The sequence below is a fragment of the Equus quagga genome, chromosome 11 (genome assembly GCF_021613505.1).
Source record: "Equus quagga isolate Etosha38 chromosome 11, UCLA_HA_Equagga_1.0, whole genome shotgun sequence".
Lineage (NCBI taxonomy): Eukaryota > Metazoa > Chordata > Mammalia > Perissodactyla > Equidae > Equus > Equus quagga.
In genome coordinates this window covers 81,417,359-81,436,671 of record NC_060277.1, presented here as the reverse complement: position 1 = coordinate 81,436,671, position 19,313 = coordinate 81,417,359, and the positions used below count along the sequence as shown (strand labels likewise).

Below are 19,313 nucleotides of genomic sequence, written 5' to 3'. Positions count from 1 at the left end.
GCTAACCCAATAGCAGGAAGTAGAGTTTCATTTGAATAATATTAAACATTTTTTCAAATGCTCACTATTCTTTTGCATTATTGTTATTGTTCAAACTTCCTCCTTTATCCATCTATGTGAGGGTGGTAGTCTTTCAGTGTTTTTCTTCCTGATTTTTTGAACTCCTTATAGCTTAAGGATGTTAATTATTTTTCCTAGTTTATTATTTCTCTGAAAAAGACCAATTTAGATTTAATAAAAGCAAGAAAGAGGAGGCAAGTAACAAAATCACGGTAAGGTTTTAGTTAGAATAATTGTTTAGAAACCACTGGATTCTATTTAACTTGCCTCAGACCCTTGATTTTTATAAATTAGTATTGGGATAATTTTTACATTTCTTCATGCTAGTCATTCCTCTGATTTTTAGAATAATCTTACATTTTAGTTTGTATCATAAAAATATTATGCTGAAGTCAATTACAGTTCATAGTTTACAAATTATCTACACATTGAAACAAGTTGAAACAGAGAAAATAAGAAGAAAGGTTTGCAGCACATATGACTTAGAAATCAAAGAAAAAGCTGAAGGTTAATTCTCACAAAACTCTATTCCCAAAGCCAGATTCAAACTGTTCTATTCTCAACTCTAAGAGCTGCTGTGTCCAAATTGTGAAGGTCATGCTAATCAGTATTTATGTAAAAGGTTCTCAATAAATCCTTGTATGTATTATTACTTGAATCATACTGAAATATTATTTCCCTCTGGAGCCATCATCAGAAATAAAACAATCAATTCAAAATAATGAGATAACTATGAATACACGGGTAGTTTACCAGGCAAACTAAAAACCTGTAATACTAAGAAAGTAACTTCCCTAAAAGGGAGAAGTAGGTCGATCCGGTTAGTAAAGCAGAAAAGGACTAAACAGAACCAAGAGAGGAAAAGACAAAACAGCACAATGATTACCTCCCACCAAGTCCTTCGATTCGTTCTCTTTCCTTGGGAAGTTCTGGCTTATGGTCCTGTGTCACCTCCACAGCTCTGACAAAATCATCCTTCGGGTCATCCTGAATTCCAAGAACCACCCCTGAGTCACCCACGTGAGCTACATACATCTTCATGCCCCGTATGATGACCACACTGGCAGTTGTCCCTGACGTGCTGGGAAGACCTGTCATAGTCTTTGGCCATTCTGCTGTAATAAGAAATAAAATATTTTACTCTTTCAGGTACAAACATTAATACTGTATCAATAAAAACAGCAACATACGGTGGATTAGCATGGAAAAATTTGAATTAACATAGGAAAAATTTAAGAAAAATATTTTGAAAGCTATTCAAGGACTTGCATTAATCCATTCACCATTAATAAATTAATTTTATAAATAACGCAATTATATTACAAACATCAAACTGATCCTAGGAGAAAAATATTACAAGATAGATAGACTAGTTCCACATAAGTCTTAGTCCTAACTACATTTAGTGGCAAGGATGTGTTAAGAGTTTTGATACCATATGGCCAGTAGCTTAGCATCTGCTTATTAATTTGTCTTCAAAAAGATTTTCCAAAAAAGCTACTTGATTTGTTTTTAAAATAACTACTTTGAATATTCATAACCTAATGAATAAGATTTATTGAGCACTTACTGTATACCAGGTTCTAGGCTAAGAGCTCTACATGTATTATCTCAAATAATACTTGCAACAAACCTATGAGATAGGTAAGATTATTCCCACAATTTTCATTTTGTAGATGAAGAAATCAATACTTGAAATGGTTAAGAAACTTGCTCAAGATAACTCAAATATTAAGTGGCAGAGACCCCATATATTTAATTTCAAAACCTGTATTGTCTAATTAAATTCACTGTGACTTAAAAATTCTGAAATATTCTGTTACATTAAGCTACAATTTATAGTTCAAGATAGCAGACTGAATCCAAACACTGACATATTCTCCACACCAAAATCCTACTGAAAGGACAGAATATAAATATTAGAAAAAGTCAACAGCAGTCATGAAACACAGAGAAGGGTCACAAGCAAATCTGAGGAATTCCTGGAATTTTAAACAAATGGAATTATATTGAGGGAAAAATCAGAATGCAAAACTTGTAATCTACCATAAGCAGAAAGCAGAGTCAGTAAAAGAGGCAATACATTAGTTTTCCCTGTTAACAAAGCCTCAGAAAAGCTCAAAATCAGAGGCAGCGGCAACGGCTGGAGGCAGGAATGGATGGTAGAAGCTTGGCAGAGTATTAAAACTGCAGGAGCTGGGTCAGTGCCTAAATCTGCACAGTGAGGTCCCTAAGCTGCCACTAACTAGAACACCTTTCTTTTAAGGAAAGTGGTACATCTGTTGATAGGGACAACAGGGTCCCAAAGCGGATGAGGGAGAAGAAATAGGGCCTAAAAAACTGGACGGAGTACCACACAACTTGCACAGCCACAAGGGTTCTCTAAAATATTCAGGCTATTTCTTTTCTTTTTCAATATTATATACGCTGAGAAGACATCTCTTACACTTTTTTTTTTTTAGGAAGATTAGCCCTGAGCTAACATCCGTGCCCACCTTCCTCTACTTTTTATGTGGGATGCCTACCACAGCATGGCTTGCCAAGTGGTGCCATGTCCGCACCCGGGATCTGAACCAGTGAACCCTGGGCGGCAGAAGGGGAATGTGCACACTTAACCGCTGCGCCACCGGGCCAGCCGAAAAGACATCTCTTGAACCCCATAGTGCATCTTCCCAATCCATGCCACAGACAGAACCACCCTACAGAGTGTCCTGTCACTTGCAGCAGAGAGGTGCTCGCAGTATATGAAACAATGACCTTCACAACGGCTGAGGGAAAGCACAACAGCTACGACACTGATGAAGCTAGAAATTCATAGACACACATATACACATATACATATGTAAAACTACCTGCAACAGTACTAGACACATAGTAAGCACTCAATTGTTAGTTTTTGTTGTTATGACCATTATTTAAGAAAAGCAAACAGCCTGAGAGGCACCAAGAGAAGTATGCAAAGAGAAAACAGCCCCAAGAAAACATTTGTGGAAAAATCAAAAGACTCTATAGACAAATTACTGGTGCTGATAAAGTTCAATAAGGTTATTGCATATAAATATGGTTATATAAAATATCAATTCTATTTAGGTAAAACAAAAACTTACAAAATGTAACTTGAAAAAAAATACCATTCAGCAGCAAGGGGTATAACATATCTGGAAACAATGCTAACAAATCTCTAACAAAACCTTTATGGAAAAGTTATAAACAAGGGGACCAAGAGAACAGAACAGTGAGCACAGAAACAGACCTATCCATATTTAGACACGATATATGAACAGTGATGAAAGGATAGACAGTCAATAAATGCAACTGAGACAAAATAGAAAAAAATAACAATAATTTTGGGACCCTGATGCCAAACACAAAAATCAATTCCAAGTACATTAAAGACCTAACATAAAAAGCAAAGCTAAAATGCTCAGAAAATATACAGGAAGGGACATTCATGATCTCAGGGTAGGGAGGAATTTCCTAAACAGAAAGAATGGATTAGCCATATAAAGAAAATGACTGCAAAGTTGTACTACCATCAAAATTAACAACTTCTGTCAGAAGATACCATTACCAGAGTCAAAAGACAACTCACAAAATGGAAGAGGATATATTTGTTATATATATATATATATATATATATACACACACACACACACACCCCCCCTCTAAAGGAACGGTATCCAGAATATATAAAATGTTCCTACAAATCAAATCAGTTAAGACAGACTACCCAATAGAAAAATGGACAAAACGCCTGAACAGGCCTTTCACAAAAGAGGAAATCCAAACAGCCAAAAAAACATGCAAAGGTGCTCAGCTTCTTTAACCATCAGGGAATACAAATTAAAAACCACAATGAGATGCCACTACCTAATTATCAGATTGCATAAGTCTGACAGTAGTGTGTGTGGTTAAGGATGTGGAGTAACGTGGTCTATCAACAACCAGTCGTGGGAGTATAAACTGGTAAAACATCTAAGAATTACCTATTAAAGGTGATGTATACTCTTTGACAACTCACTACCCATAGGTACATATCATAAATTAACGTATACACACATAGAATACATACAAATGTTCATAGCTCACAGGGGCTAAAAATAAGCAACAACACAAATGTCCGTCAACATGACAAGAGACTACACTACATATAATGCATAAGAAGCTCACAAGAAGTATGAGATAAAAGAATACATACAGCATGATTTTCTTCAAAAACAAACTATCATGTTTATAGATACGTGGTAAAACTATTAAGAAAAGTAAGTAAATCACTACAGAACTATCACCACAAAAGTCAGCATGGTGATCACCCCTTGGGGGAAGATAGAAATATGAGATCAGAGAGGACATACAGAGGCTTCTCCAGTGCAGGTAATGTTCTCTTTCTCAAGTGGACAGTGCTCATTTTATAATTATTCATTAAAGTGTACATTTATGTTTTACGGCCTTTTCCATATGTATGCTCTATTTCACAATTTTTTTTTAAGTTTTAAAAAAAAGACGCAGGAAGAAGACATCAATTTTGCAGGCATATGTCACAGCAGACAGCTCTCTAGCCCATTTAGGTCTGCAGTTTGGTTACAGACATCATTCCCAGAAGCTCAACCTAGAGTATGCTGTATGTTTCTTTAGCCTTTTCAATTATTTTGTGGGTCAACGATAGCTCTTGCTAAAATTTTTGCTTTTGAAACAAACTAGAATAAATTGTTTTCTGCAGCTAAGAACCTAAAAAGAAAACATCTGTTATCACAATAAATGTGAATGAGGTGAACTCCCAGAAAGAAGGGTTCTTAAGTACATTTAGAAAACAAAATTTACCTACAGTACAAAGTAATTCAGCTGTCCAAAAAAAGCACCTAAAACAAAATAAAAAAGCAGAAAAAGAGCTAAAAATAAATGGATAGTCAAAGATAAAATGTCAACATTTAAATCACATTTTTGGTCAGAAGCACTAATATGTACAAAGAGACATTCTGCAATGATCTAAAAATACTGAATAATCCAAGCTTTCCCTATTCATCTGAAATGTCACCTTTTATCACATGCTACATTTTGCCTCGGATCTATTTCTGGACTCATCCTACTACTCTATTTATGGTACTTTTTAATAATTGGGAGTTTAAGTATCCTCCGATTATTCTTCTTTTTCAAAATTCTCTTAAGTGTTTTTCCAGATGAACTTTAGAAGCAACTTGCAAAATTAAAAAACAAACCCTGTTGAGGTTCTGATTGAAACCGCAGTAAATTTATATGCTAAGGAAGTGACATTTTTATAACTTATTTTCCTTAATTGCAGTCTTCTTTGTTTTGTACTTTACATTTTAATCTTTCAATTTTTTAAAAAAGACAAAAACGAATTAATACTAGGAGCATATCAAAAAGTATCTGAAAGTGTACGAACTCTGACTTAAGGAAAGTATTCTTAAGCAAGAAAATATGCAGAAGTCATTAAAACAAAGACTAACAAATTTTATAACATAAAAACATGAAATTTCTTAAAGTAAAGCTATTATAAATAAGTATAGAATGTATATGTTCTTTGTGATAAATTTAAAACTTAGGGAATTTACGTACTTATATGTACCAATTAACATATATGGACTCATTTAACTCTCAGGAGGTAGGTACTATCATTATCTCCATTTTAGAGATGCAGATACCCTGGCACAAAGAGGTTTTACCCAAGGTCACACAAGTAGTAAGCGGAGAAGATGGGATTCAAACCCAGGCAATACAACTCTAAAAAGCACATATCCCATCACTATGCTAAGAGTTCTTACAGAATTCTAATGCCATAGTATGGAGATGTAAAAGCCTTCAGGAAAGCAATTTGAAAACAAGTATCAACAACCATCAAAAGATATCATTCTGTAACCAAATAATTCTGCTTTGAGAAATTTTTCTCTGAGGAAGTAATCCACATGAAGGAAAAAGCTATGCTGCTTTCACTCTAGCCCTTATTTATAGTATCAAATAGAAGGCACACCTGTCCAGCACTCACACCCCCTTCTAGTACTAGCATCCTGATTTTGTTCGGAAGTACGCAGCCTCCACTGCATGCAGTCTTCAGTGGAACTGAAAAACTTGCTCGATCCTGGCCCGGGGGTAGGCAAATGACCTAAACTAGGTCAGACTCCTCAGATATTTGCATCTTAGAGAGAAAGGCATAATGCTGGAAAACTGTTGGAGCTGATTCATCTCAAAGACTAAAATCTTTCAATGAGTGTCCACTAGGTTCCTGTCACCTAGAGCCCCAGAGGTACCCTGATTCTGACGATTTTGAGACCTGGTTTAAATTTTCAGTTTGATTCTGTGAGCTACCTAATGTCCTTCCAATAAATTCTCATGTTCCTTTCCCTCCTTAATGTAGACTGAGTCAGTTTGTGCTACTTTCAAAGAACTGTTATTCAAAACTAGAACCAGAGAGGTTGGAGGCAACTGACTCTCAGAAAAATGTCAATTAGTTATGGAACCCATGAGGGGTAGAAGGCATCAGGACTCTCACTCACATTCCAAATGGTAACCAAACAGCCCATGATGTACAGTGATGAGATAGCGTTGAATTTATCAATAAAGAAACTGAGCAGATGGTCTGTAGTCAGCATGCTAGTTTAGAACTGTGGGTGAAAAACTTTTCTGGGTCAGCAAACGCAAACACAGTCCCAACTCTGGCCTACGGCATAAGTCTCTGAGAAACAACAAATAGTTTGATATGACTGTTACAGTTGAATTGTGTCCCCTTGAAAAGACATGTTGAAGTCCTAACACCTAGTATCTCAGAATGTGACTGTATTTGGAAACAGGGTCTTTACAGAAGTAATCAAGTTAAAATAAGGCCTCTAAGGTGGGCCCTAATCCAATATGACTGATGTTCTTATAAAAATGGAAAATTTGGACACAGAGACAAACAGAGGGAAGATGATGTGAAGACACATAAGGAGAAGATGGCCATGTGACTGGAGTGATGCATATACAACCCAGGGAATGCCAGGGACTGCCAGTAAACACCAGAAGCTAGAAGAGGCGAGGAAGGATTCTTCCCCAGAGCTTTCAGATTATAGAGAGAGCGTGGTCCTGACAACACCTTAATTTTGGACTTCTGGCCTCCAGAACCGCAAGACAATAAATTTCTGTTGTTTTCGGTCAACCAGTTTTTGGCATAACCAGTTTTTGGCATTTCGTTGTGGCAGCTCTAGAAAACAAATACCATGCTGTAGAGGAAACAAGTCAAAGATTTGAGGAGATGGAGATCTTAGATGAAATCTTTTATATGCATATGGACCCCATTTATCCACCTCAAAAAAGATTCAGCCAATTCTCTCTTCCCCTTTAATGCTTAAAGAAGCAATTAAGTAGACACCAAAATCTTTTCAACACATTTTATTGATTCTTCTCTCTAGGCAAGGAATACTAATGCAAGAGGCTGCAACTAAAATGAGTTCCCTGATCTCTGTGGAGACAGGAGAACCTTGAGGTGGCAGAGATCAGATAGGAGCAGTTAATTACCCAAAGCAAAGCTGCTAGGGTTACCTAATTGACAATAGGCAGAAGAAAGATTGGATCTCCAGAATGGTCACTCACAAGGCCTTATTTGATTCAAAGAACCAAAAATAAAACAAAACAAGAAACAAACCAAACAAAAAACAAAAAAACCTTCCAAGTCTAGATAAAGGAGAACTGTTAACTTTCTTCAAAGTGATATGTGGCCATTTTCACATGTAGCTGTATACCAAGGAAAGAGAAACACCCACAACATTAACTACTGAACGATGACTCTGAGATAATGATTCTGGAGCTATAGAAGACAACCAGTCCACTGGTGAAGAGCTAAGGCTCACGGAGGTCAAGTACTAAACAGAGCTTTGAAGCCAGTCTACCTTGGACCCAAGAGAATCGCAAACCTATCTCACAGCTAGTTTTAAGACCCTGAATAACCGCAGCAACTCATAGCTTCCCTTCATCGCTCTTAACTGACAGGTCAGGAAGTCTATTATGGTAGAAAAGGCCAAATGTAAGTCTTTGGAGCACCCCAACAATGATAATCTCCTCCAAAAGAGTAAATTAGAAGTATATCACAACTCTCAAAGAGCCACAAAGACTGGTGTCATTATTAAAAGATGTAAGCAGGAGTGGTGATCCTATATATTCCATTCTATAGTCTGACCTTTGCAAAAGTCTGACAGCTCGTGGAAGATAATGGTGGATTATAATCAGATGGTGATTCCAAATGCAGCTGCTGTTTCTGATTTATTCTCTTTACTGAAACAAATCAATATAGCCTTGGCTATCTGGTATGCATCCAGCAGTGGGGCTCTGACGGAACTGCCACCTAGATTCCTGGAGGTATCCAGGTTTCTGATCTTTCTGAGTCTTGTTTATTCTGGTTTACTTTTTTTTTGTATAAATAATTCAAAGAATTTTTTTCTTGAACCATACAGAGTAAACTGCCAAGAAGATACCCCATCACTCCCAAATACCATTACAGTATCCAATTCCTACAAACCAGGGAATTCTCCTACATAACCACAATCAACCATCAAAATCAGGAAATTAACAATGATACCATACTACCATCTGATCCAAAGATCTCATTCAAATTTCATCAATAATCCTAATAATATGCTTCATAATAAAAGGAATTCAGAATCCCTTGTTATATTTACTTATCATGTCTCTTTCAATCTGTAACAATTCTTCACTGTTTCCTTGATGCTTTTTAGGAGTACCGGGCCAATCATTTTAAGAATGTCACTCAATTTTGATTTGTTTCATGATTCCTCATATCTGTATTCAGATTATGCATTTTTCACAGGAATATCACAGAACTGTTAAATACGATCTTCTCATTGCAGGCAGTACACAATTTCAATGTGTCCCATTAAAAGTGATGCTACCTTTGATCAACTGATTAACGTCATATCTACCAGGTTTCTCCACTATAATCTTTTTCCTTTTGTAATTAATAAGTATTTTCACAGGAGATAATCTGACACAATGTAAATATCCTTGTAGTGGGTTGGTGTCTCGCGCCCAATAAAAGATATATTCACCCAGAACCTGTGAATGTGACCTTATGTAGGAAAAGGGTCTTCGCAGATGTAATCAGGTTAAGGATTTTAAGAAGAGATCATCTTGGATTAGAGTGGACTCTAAATCCAAAGACAAGTGTCCTTAAAAGAGAAAAGAAGGGGAGAAGGCACAAAGGAGGCGATATAAAGACGGTGGAGATTGGGTGATCCATCTACAAGCCCAAATATGCCAAGGACTGCTGGCAACTACCAGAAGCTAGGAGAGAGCACGGAACAGATTCGCCCTCAGAGCCTCCAAAAAGGAGGCAATTCTGCTGACACCTTGATTTCAGACTTCTGGCCTCCAGAAACATGAGAGAATAAACTGCTCTTGTTTTAAGCTACCCAATTTGTGCTAATTTCTTACAGCACCTCTAGGAAACTAATATAATTCTATTCCTCAAATTTTTCCCACGAGTTTTAGCATTCATTGACATTTCTTGGCTGAGCCAATTATTATGATTAACAAATGTCATTTTCTAGTTCTATCGTTCCTTCTACATTTATCACTGGACATTCTATCGTAAAGAAAAGCTTTACATCAGTTTTATTTGTAATAGCCAAAAACTGCAGACAACGCAAATGTCCATCAACAGGTGAATGGATAAACAAATTGTGGTATATCTATACAATGGAATACTACTCAGTAATAAAAAGGAATGAACTATTGATATATGCAACAACAGAGGATAACAGAGATTATCTAATACTGATCAAAAATGATGAAGAAAAATGGAAAAAATTGGTACTTCATAAACATGGCAAATAACTTCATAAACATGGCAAATAACTCTTTCAGAATATGTGATATGTGAGAGGATGAAGGTCCTTGATAGTAAAACTTGAGAAATACCAAACTAAAATAAAGATACAGATTTAAAATTCTATGATTTAAGAGAAGCTTTCTTCAAATTTAGTTCTCTCACTTTCCCTCCGTTTTTTCTCTCTACCCCACCCACCTTCTGCATCTGTTTGTCTCTGTCTCTCTCTCTCTCTGTACTTTTCCATTTTAAATTTAAGATAATGAAAACTATCTGTCAAACCTAGAACCAACAATTTAGGTTAAGACCAGCTTCTTCATAATTTCTTTGGTCATATTCTTTAAATGCTCTGATCTTCAGTCAAACTAAATTAACAAACAAAATTTCCTGTCATCTTCCTTTACAAATATTGAGGCAAATTTCCTGTTAATCACATCAGAGATCACATTTAATTTATATCAACAGTTATGTTATCTTTCTATTGGCTCTCTTGATAAAATAAGTCAATGAACTACGATACACAGAAAAAAAGCTGCACTTTGTATGCTATCTTCCTTGAACTATAAAAAGAAAGGGATAATAAGAACATTACTTCAAACAAATAAACCTAAAAAAGCACACACAAACTTTAAAACATTATTTCTTAGAAGGTAAGAATAACACAACAGTAAATCCATACATGTGAATATACCTAAATAACTTAAGATCAAGAAGTAATGAAAATAATATGAAAAATAAAAATAACTTTTTAAAAAGGATATATTCATATACTCTCTCATTCTATGCTATATTCATCAAATTCCCCTGCCTCAAAAGAAAAATAAGTCACTTACAAATTTTTAGATAAACTAATTTTTCCTTTATAAATTTGGAAAGGATACACAAGCACTAGAAAGATGCTAGAGAGGTCAAGCTTAATGGTAATTAAATAAATCAAGATGAGTTTAGGAAGACAGAGAAGATGTAGCTTAAAAATACAAGAAAGTCCTTCACACCCATTACTATGGCTAATATTTAACAAAAGGAAAAATAACAAGTGTTGGTGAAGATGTGGAGAAAATGAGAACCCTTGTGGCATTGCTAGTGGCAATGTAAAATGGTGCAACTGCTGTGGATACAGTTTGCTGATTCCTCAGAAAGTTAAACATATCATCCGGCAATTCCACTTTTAGGTTTACACCCAGAAGAACTGAAAACAGAGAATCAAACAGATACTTGTACACCTATGTTCACAGCAGCATTATTCACACAACCCAAACGTCCATCAACAGATGAATGGATAAACGAAATGTGATATAGACATATGATGGAGTATTATTCAGCCTTAAAAAGGAAGAAAATTCTGATACATGTTACAATTTGGATGAAGCTTAAGACATTATGCTAAGTGAAATAAGAGACACAGAAAGACAAATATTGTATGATTCTACTTATGTGAGGTACCTAGAAAAGGCAAATTCTTACCAACGTAAGTAAAACAGAAGTTACCAGGGGCTCATCAGGAAGAGGGGAATGGAGAACTACTGTTTTATGGGTAGAGTTTCTGTTTGGGATGATGAACAAGTTCTGAAAACGGACAGTGGGAATGGTTGCATAATATTGTGAATGTACTTAATGCCACTGAATTGTATATCTAAAAGTGGCTAAAATGGTAAATTTTATGTTATGTGTATTTTACCACAATTTTTAAAGAGAGGAAATTTTTTTAGTTAAAAAAAATGTAAGAAAGCCAATTTAATTTTTACACCCACAGAAATTCAACTAAACTGGCTGCTACTTTGGGCAAGGAATTGCACTGTGAGTCCTAAGAGATTAATTATAAAATGTGTAAGGCATTATCTTTGCCCCCAAAGACCTCAAGATTTAGCTGAAAGGCAGATAAAACAGTGGATATTTCACAATGGTCTTTGTTATCTTCACAGGGATTTCACAAGGCCAAAACTATCTTCATAATAATTCTAAGAATTTATTTGTCCTTTTCACTGTGTTGACATTTGCACTGATGGTTCAAAAGCAGAGGTTAGTAAAACTGCTGGTGCCTTAGGAGTCAAGGCAGTGGCACCAAACTGAACTAGTAGTCATTGTATCCACCTACTTACAGTTAAAAAAAAAAGGAACGCAGTTTCACGTAAGAATGTCCTTGATGATGCAATAAAGATAATTTTATTAAACCTTTACTGAATATACATCTTTTTAATACCCTGTATGACAAAAAGGGAAGTATGCAGAAGAGGCTTCTGTTGCGTACTCTGGCTGTCTACAGGAAAAGTACTTGTGATTGTGAGAGTTATGAAATGAATTAGCCACATTTTCTTTTTTTTTTGAGGAAGATCAGCCCTGAGCTAACATCTGCTACTAATCCTCTTTTTGCTGAGGAAGATGGGCCCTGAGCTAACATCAGGGCCCATCTTCCTAGCTCAGGGCCCATCTTCCTCTACTTTATACGTAGGAGCCTGCCAAAGCATGGCTTGATGAGCGGTGCCATGACCTCACCGGGGATCCAAACTGGCAGACCCCAGGTCACCAAAGCAGAATGTGTGAATTTAATCACTGCGCCACCGGGCAGCCCATAGCCACATTTTTCACGGACTATCATTTTTACTTGAAAGACTAAAAAACTAAGTTAATAAGACTTGAGCATTTGCATACACTTTCTTCAAAATGAACAAAGTGAGTTGTTCACTTCAAGAAAAACAACTGACAGTATTTGCTGCCAGTGATAAATTTCTAATTGCTGCTTAAAAACTCACACATTTTGAAAAATGTGTATCCACTACAGTGAACTTGATAGCTGCCCAATCTTAAGATTTTTCTGATGAGATCAGCAATACTAACAAATGTGATGTTTTGATATTGTATAATAAAATGCATCAATATTTGGAAGATCTGCATAACTCAGTGAACCATTATTTTCCCTATGACTAATGCACCATGTCACAAAATCACACATAGGTAAAAGATTCATTCAAAGTGGAAGAGAGACCAATGGATCTTAAGGTAAGGAAACAAAAAGATTGATAAAGTTTCAAATTCCATGGTGACTAACCTTAAGAAGTTATCAATTAGCTGTAGAATATCCACAATTATCCAAAAATACTAATAATAAACTATTCCTCTCTTTTCCTACCACATTTGTGTGAAGCTGCCTTTTCTTTATATACGTCAACCAGACAACATAGCAAAATAGACTGATGCAGAAGCAGATATGAGAATACTTCTTATTTCAATATTCCTTATTTTGGAAAAAAGTGATTTTTCATTTAAAAATATATGGCCATATAATGTTTATTTTTTAATAGACTAATAAACATTTAAACAAATTTCTCAGTTTTAACTTCTTATACAGTGAATATTGAAAGAAGTAGCCCACACAAAAGCTCTTTGAGGCCATCAATCATTTAAGGGTACAAAGGGTTCTGAAAGCAAAAAGTTTGAGAACCCAAGTTTGCTATAACCCAATGAGCACTACAAAAGTAAACAAAGGATGCTTAACTCCAAAAGGAAGAGAAGTCGTCACAGAAGAAAACATACTGACTTGAAGACTGAGGAATATATTTTTCAGTTTTCTTTTTTGCGGGGTGGAGGGGAATCCAAGAAAATGGAATATTCAGTGTGCCTTGGGAAAAGGTGAGTAGACTAATGTGATAGAAATGTGGATAAACAGACAAAATTGAATAGGGAGTCTGAGGGTGGCCTGGGAAGGGCTTGGCCTATGGATTACAAACTGCAGAGCTGAAGTTTTTTTTAGAGAAAATGAGAAGCCATCCATGAATTTGGGACTGAGATACAATTTCTTTTAAAACTTACATCTCCTGTGTCAAGACTTCCATATACTCAGCATACTGTTTTTTTAATTCAAGTTTTGAGGATGGAATACAAGGTTTAGCTATGGAACAAAGCAAACTTTAACATTTGGTGTATAAGGCTCAAAACCATGCCTCAGAGGAGTGAAAGTCTGATTCAAAAAGTACATATACATATTCACATGTAATAGATGGCCCCTGCTTTATTCAAAAATGCTCAAGTAACAGGGTTTATACTTTATCCTTTTAGTTCAAACACAGCAAATTCATGTGGCTCCAAGTGTGCTGCAAAGTAAACAGGACTCTAAATAGCTGTTTGCATCTTATCTTCCTCTATCTTGCTGTCTTACTGTCCACTCCCAGTTGCCCTGCAAGCAACGAAATGACATATTTCTGGAATATACTGCAGTGCTTTCAGCTCTGCTCTGCCTACACAAAAACAAAACAAATCTATAATAGGGGCCTCTGGGATTGGATGGGAAACGCCTCCCACAGGCAGACTGGTTGTTCTATGAGTCAATCAAATAATTTTTGGCAGAAAGCCAGGTAAATAGAAAACAGACATTAAAAAAAGCTAGTCTACAATTCTATGACAATACCTTTTTAAAAAATGCTCCGTATTTGACCAACGTTTACACTCTTTTCTCTATGTCTCTGTCCCTTTGCTGGAAATAAACCAACACCATGCTGCCATAAACAAGAGGATTTTTTTAGTGACAGAAGCATCTTTCTCTAAAAAAGATTCAGGCCATTCATTGACAGCACTGGATAAGCAACTATAATGCTGTATGATAACATATGTTGGGTACAGCAACACTGGCTGCTTAAGAAGACATTTAAAGTTTAGATGAAACTACAACTACACTGAATGTTTACAAATTAAAGTCTCTATTCCCTTTTAGCGTGTCAGTAATTCCTTATCTCTTGCCACTTTGACAGGTAGTTACAACTCATAAGTACTTTTAACTAGGAACTGTTGAGAACTAGCTAACAGCAACGAGCTAAAGCAACTATCAAAAAAGGAGAGGAGGGAGGGTTAAAAAGCCGTAGCAGAATTTAACACAAACCCCTAAACGTGGGGCCAGACTAAGAGGTAACGCACTCCGCGCATTTGTTTTTCATAAGCAGTACAAGCACAAAGATCCTACAAACATTTTATGATCCCCACGACCGAATGCCTTCCAAGACTTTAAGTCTTGGGTGATTACATTTTAGCCCTTCTAAATTAGCTTGCTTAAACTTTACTCCAACTGCAAGTCACCTGGGGTCAATCTGGAGCACTGACACCACCGGCAGGAGGCAACCGACAGGGACAAGTCCTTCAAGAGCAACATTATGACAGATTCTAAGAACACACTCTAATTTTTGCCATCTCCCGCTTCCTTTGCGTGACCCAAGCAGTAACCAGTCTTCGATTCATCTTTTGACCCCAATCTGGCGCCAGGTTTCAAACACGTTTTCGCCGGCTGCCACCAAAGGGAAGCCACGAATGACTTCTTCCCATTGATCCCTGGAGGGTGGAAATAAAGCGAGGGGCGGCCGCAGGGAGACGGCAATCGTTATCTTTCCCAAGGCCACTCTGGCTGCCCGACCTCCACCCTGGGAAGCGCGATCAGACCGAGGGGAGTCTTCTCTCCCATCAACGTACCCTTCGACAGCGCTCTCGGCGCCGGGGGTCCAGGCGGCGCCGGCTACCCAAGCCCTCAACTGCCCGCAAAAGAGGCGGGCGCCCGACAAGCCTGGAAACTTACCCAGTTTCTTCCACATGGCGAGGTGACAAGCGAGGAAGCCTTTGCGGATGGCAGCGCAAACCTTCGCCGGCTCCGACGAGGTGAACCCCTTCTGCTTCTTGATGAAACCCCATAAGTGCTCCCGGGCAAACTGTGCCGCCTCCCGCCCGCCGTGCCCGTCGCACACGGCGAAGAATGCCACAGAGGAGCGGCGGCGGCAGCAGCGGCCGGGAGCCGGCGAGGCCCCGGCGTCCGGGGCAGGCTCGCGAGCTTCTCGGGCGGCCCCCGCCGGGCCTCTCCCCGAGACTTCGCCGCCAGGAAGAGCCGAGGGTGACGGCTGCGGAGGCGACCGCCGCGGCGAGGGCTTTTCTTCGGCTGTCGTCTCGGGCTCCACCACGATCTGAGTAACGTCCTCCATGTACTTCCTCCCGCCCTGGTCCGAGAAGACGCTCACTCCCAGCGAGTACAGCCCCGCCATGGCCGGCTGGCCGGGATCCCGCCGGTCCCAAGCAGCCCGCCGAACCGGGCGGCGGGAGGCACCCTCGGCGCTTGCCGGCCAACTATTGTTTATCTTCGACGACGCCGAGAGCGAGGAGGGGGCGGTCCCGGGGGGGGGGGGCGCGCGATGTCGGGACTTGTCCGCGAGAGCTGGGCCAGAGCGCTAGGGCGAGAGGAGCCGAGCAGCTGCGCCTGCGCAACGCGCTTCCCCCGCCTGCCCGCGCCCACCACACAAATCAGACGTTCTCCCCCGCGGGCGTCACTTGGCTCGCTCGGTCTGGCCAATCGGGAGCCGCGTTGGAGTGACCCGCCCTCCGCCCCCAGCCCTCACTCCTCCTGCAACGGCCGTGCTCGCTCCTCCCCCAGCGGGCTCGGCGCCCGCGCCCGGCCGGCTTTGCTTGCGTTTCGCGGGGTTTGTTTTCGGCAGATGCTGAGCGCTTACCGAGCGACTTGGGGTGTCCCCTTTTTGCTCAGTCCCCTGGGTCATAATGCAGCCTGCTGCCGTTGGCGTCCCGCTGCTTGCTTTGAGGGGAAAGCTGTGTGGGCTCGGGCCTCCCACAAGTGTGGGGAATCTGAGGGGAAAGACCCTCCATTCCTTGAAGTGAAATGGCGGGAAACCTCACTTCGGAAGGTCGTTTGGGAACCGGCTGGAAAAAGTGTGGCACTCTCGAACCGGGTCTGGGTGGGATGGATCCGACTGGGAGCTGAGGGAGGCAGTCCGGTTTGTGGTGTTAAGAAAACTTGGGGAATTTCCATCAGCTACGCAGGCTCGTTTCACAGAACCAGAGATGTCGGAGAATTAAAATATTTTCACTAATTCTTAACAGATCTTTTCAGCTTTTGTTAAACGGGGCACTTTTTCCGACTAGCCGTGGGTGCCGCGTTGTGCTCCTTTGGAGGTACCACTTGGAGTTACCGCTTGAAAGTAGCTTACAAAACTGCCAAGCCCGCCGGGGCTCTAACAGTCGGGTTACCGTCCCCGCTTTCGCCCAGTAGGTTACGATCTAAGCGCTAAAACCTCTGCATGGATTTCCGCGGAATTAAAATAAGCCTCAGGGTGGCAGGTTAGCATGTTCTCAGCAGCAAATGTTCCTGTAGTGAACCAGTTTAAAGTTCACTTTTTCAGTTTTTGGCCGCTTCACCATCAACTCTCCTGTGTGCCCTTTCCTAGACAGCCTTTGAGATTTTCAAATGGAGTGATACTAGTACAGAAAGGAGAATGGGAAAAATGTTCAAACAGTTGACACAAGAAAAACGGGTAGAAAAAAAATCCTTATACCGATGAAAATGTAAATAAGCAAAATCAGCTCAAAATGTAGAAAATCTGAATAAATCAATTAAAAATGTAGTCAAAGATATCGCCTACACCAAAAATGCAGTAGACCAGATGGTTCCAGAGTGTAAAAATACTTGGAAAAAATCCCAGCTTGTTTTGAAAGAGGATCATAATCCTGTTACCAAAACCTACAATTATAACACTAGAAGGAAATCTATAGACCGTATTTTATAACTATGAATGCAAAAATCCTAAATGAAAATTAGCAATTCTAATCCAGTAGCCTCCATACCACAGGACCTGCAAGACAGAACAGTTTATGTAGCTCTATATTATTCATCCCAGACAGTTTGCCCACCATCCCTCCCCGCACTTAGAGATTATGAAAAGATAATTCCATCACGCTTTATAATCCTAACCATTTCACTCCACACTTTAAACATCTGTTATCAGCCATTTCCCCTTTATTCTTCACCTCTTCTCTAAATCTTCCCATCAACTTCCTGTTCCAACTGAAAACTGGTTTACCACCTGACAAAACTACCCTCTTTGCAACTTTTCAAGTGAGGAGCTTATTTTTTTGTCTCACAGGTATTCTCATCTTCCAACCTGCTCCTCATGTTGCCTCCAAATCATTTCTCCTTCCTTCCTCCTTCAAAAACCCAAGCTGTTTTAAAGTTAACGCCAATTGCCACTATACCAAGATGCTGTCACCTACTGATCCCTGGTAACTCCCCCGTCATTTGTTCATAACTCACTGTCTTCCTTTCTTCCACTATTTTTGTCACTTCTCAGCCACTAACATTTTTCAAAATGTTATCCACATTTGCCGTCCTTCATTTTGTTTTCTCAGTTCCTCTTCATGGCGAAGTGGCCTTGCTACTATTAGGAGCAATCCCTCCATTTGTGTTCTAGAGCCTTTCTCCTCTCTCCTCGAGAGCTTGGCTCCACCAATTATCCTACTTGCTCCTACCTCAGCAATTTCTCCTTTTCTACTGGGTCATTTCCATTTGTGTACAAACATGTTCTGGTTTTTATTTTAACAAAAAACCCACCTTGACCCCTAATATTACCCCATTTCTCTGCTCCACTTCACAGGAAAAATTTTTGAAAGAGTTGTGTCTATCTAGATTCTACTTCTGATTCCTACCTCACAATGCATCCTTAACCCATTCCAATCAAGCAACCATCCCCGGCGTGCCACTAAGACTGTTTTTACGACATAACCGGACGAACCGGAGGTCTATGTTTCCAAAGCTAATGATGACTTTTCTGTTCTGGTTGACGTCTGTTCCAACTGAAGTAGCAAGGGGGAACAATTGTTTCCTTCTTGAAACTTAGTAGCAAGTCAAACCATTGCTTCCTTCTTGAAACTTTCTTTTCTTGGTTTGTAAGGGATGATGCTATCCTGATTTTCTTCCTACCTCATTGACTGACCACCCCTTCTCATTTTCCTTTGCTAATTTCTCCCGTTCTAGACTTTAGCTTGTTGGGAGTACCCAGGGCTTTGTCATGGGCTCTTTTCTCTACCTATACACTCTCTGTAGGTAACGCCATCCAGGACGGTAGCTCTAAAAACCACCTGCTGATGGCTCCCAAGTTTAAATCCCCAAGCCTGAACTTTACCCTGAATCCCAGACTCTATATGCAACTGCACACTTGACAGTTCCACATAGATATCTATCACTTTTTTTTTTTTTTTTGAGGAAGATTAGCCTGAGCTAACATCCGTGCCCATCTTCCTCTACTTTATAGGTGGGACGCCTGCCACAGCATGGCTTGCCATGTGGTGCCATGTCTGCACCCGGGATCTAGTAAACCCCGGGCTGCCGAAGCAGAACGTGCACACTTAACCGCTGCGCCACCAGGCTGGCCCCATCCTCCCTCAGTCTTATCCACGTCAGTCAGCATCACCATTCATCACACTGTTCAAGCTGAAAAACAGGAGTTTTTTATTCCTCTCTTTCCTCCGCTCTCCTTCCCCCTCCCTACTCCCATCAGTTTCCAATCCTTCTAATTCATCAGCAAACCCTTTGGACTAAATCTTAAAAATCAATACTGAACTCACCACTTCTCACTACCTCTACCACTGCCATCCCAGTCCAAGCCACTGT

General features: G+C 39.5%; 1 protein-coding gene across 1 annotated transcript in view; it reads right to left on the bottom strand.

The window, feature by feature from the left end:
* Window positions 1–16,086, bottom strand: part of PPM1D (protein phosphatase, Mg2+/Mn2+ dependent 1D) — a 51,909-nt gene extending 35,823 nt beyond the window's left edge. Inside the window, exons 1-2 of the mRNA XM_046677672.1 lie at window positions 15,447–16,086; window positions 947–1,175 (exon numbers count right to left, since the gene is read on the bottom strand). Of these exons, the coding sequence (XP_046533628.1) occupies window positions 947–1,175; window positions 15,447–15,903 (686 nt within the window). The 5' untranslated portion in view covers window positions 15,904–16,086. The remainder of the gene's footprint in view (window positions 1–946; window positions 1,176–15,446) is intronic.
* Window positions 16,087–19,313: the final 3,227 nt, after the last annotated feature.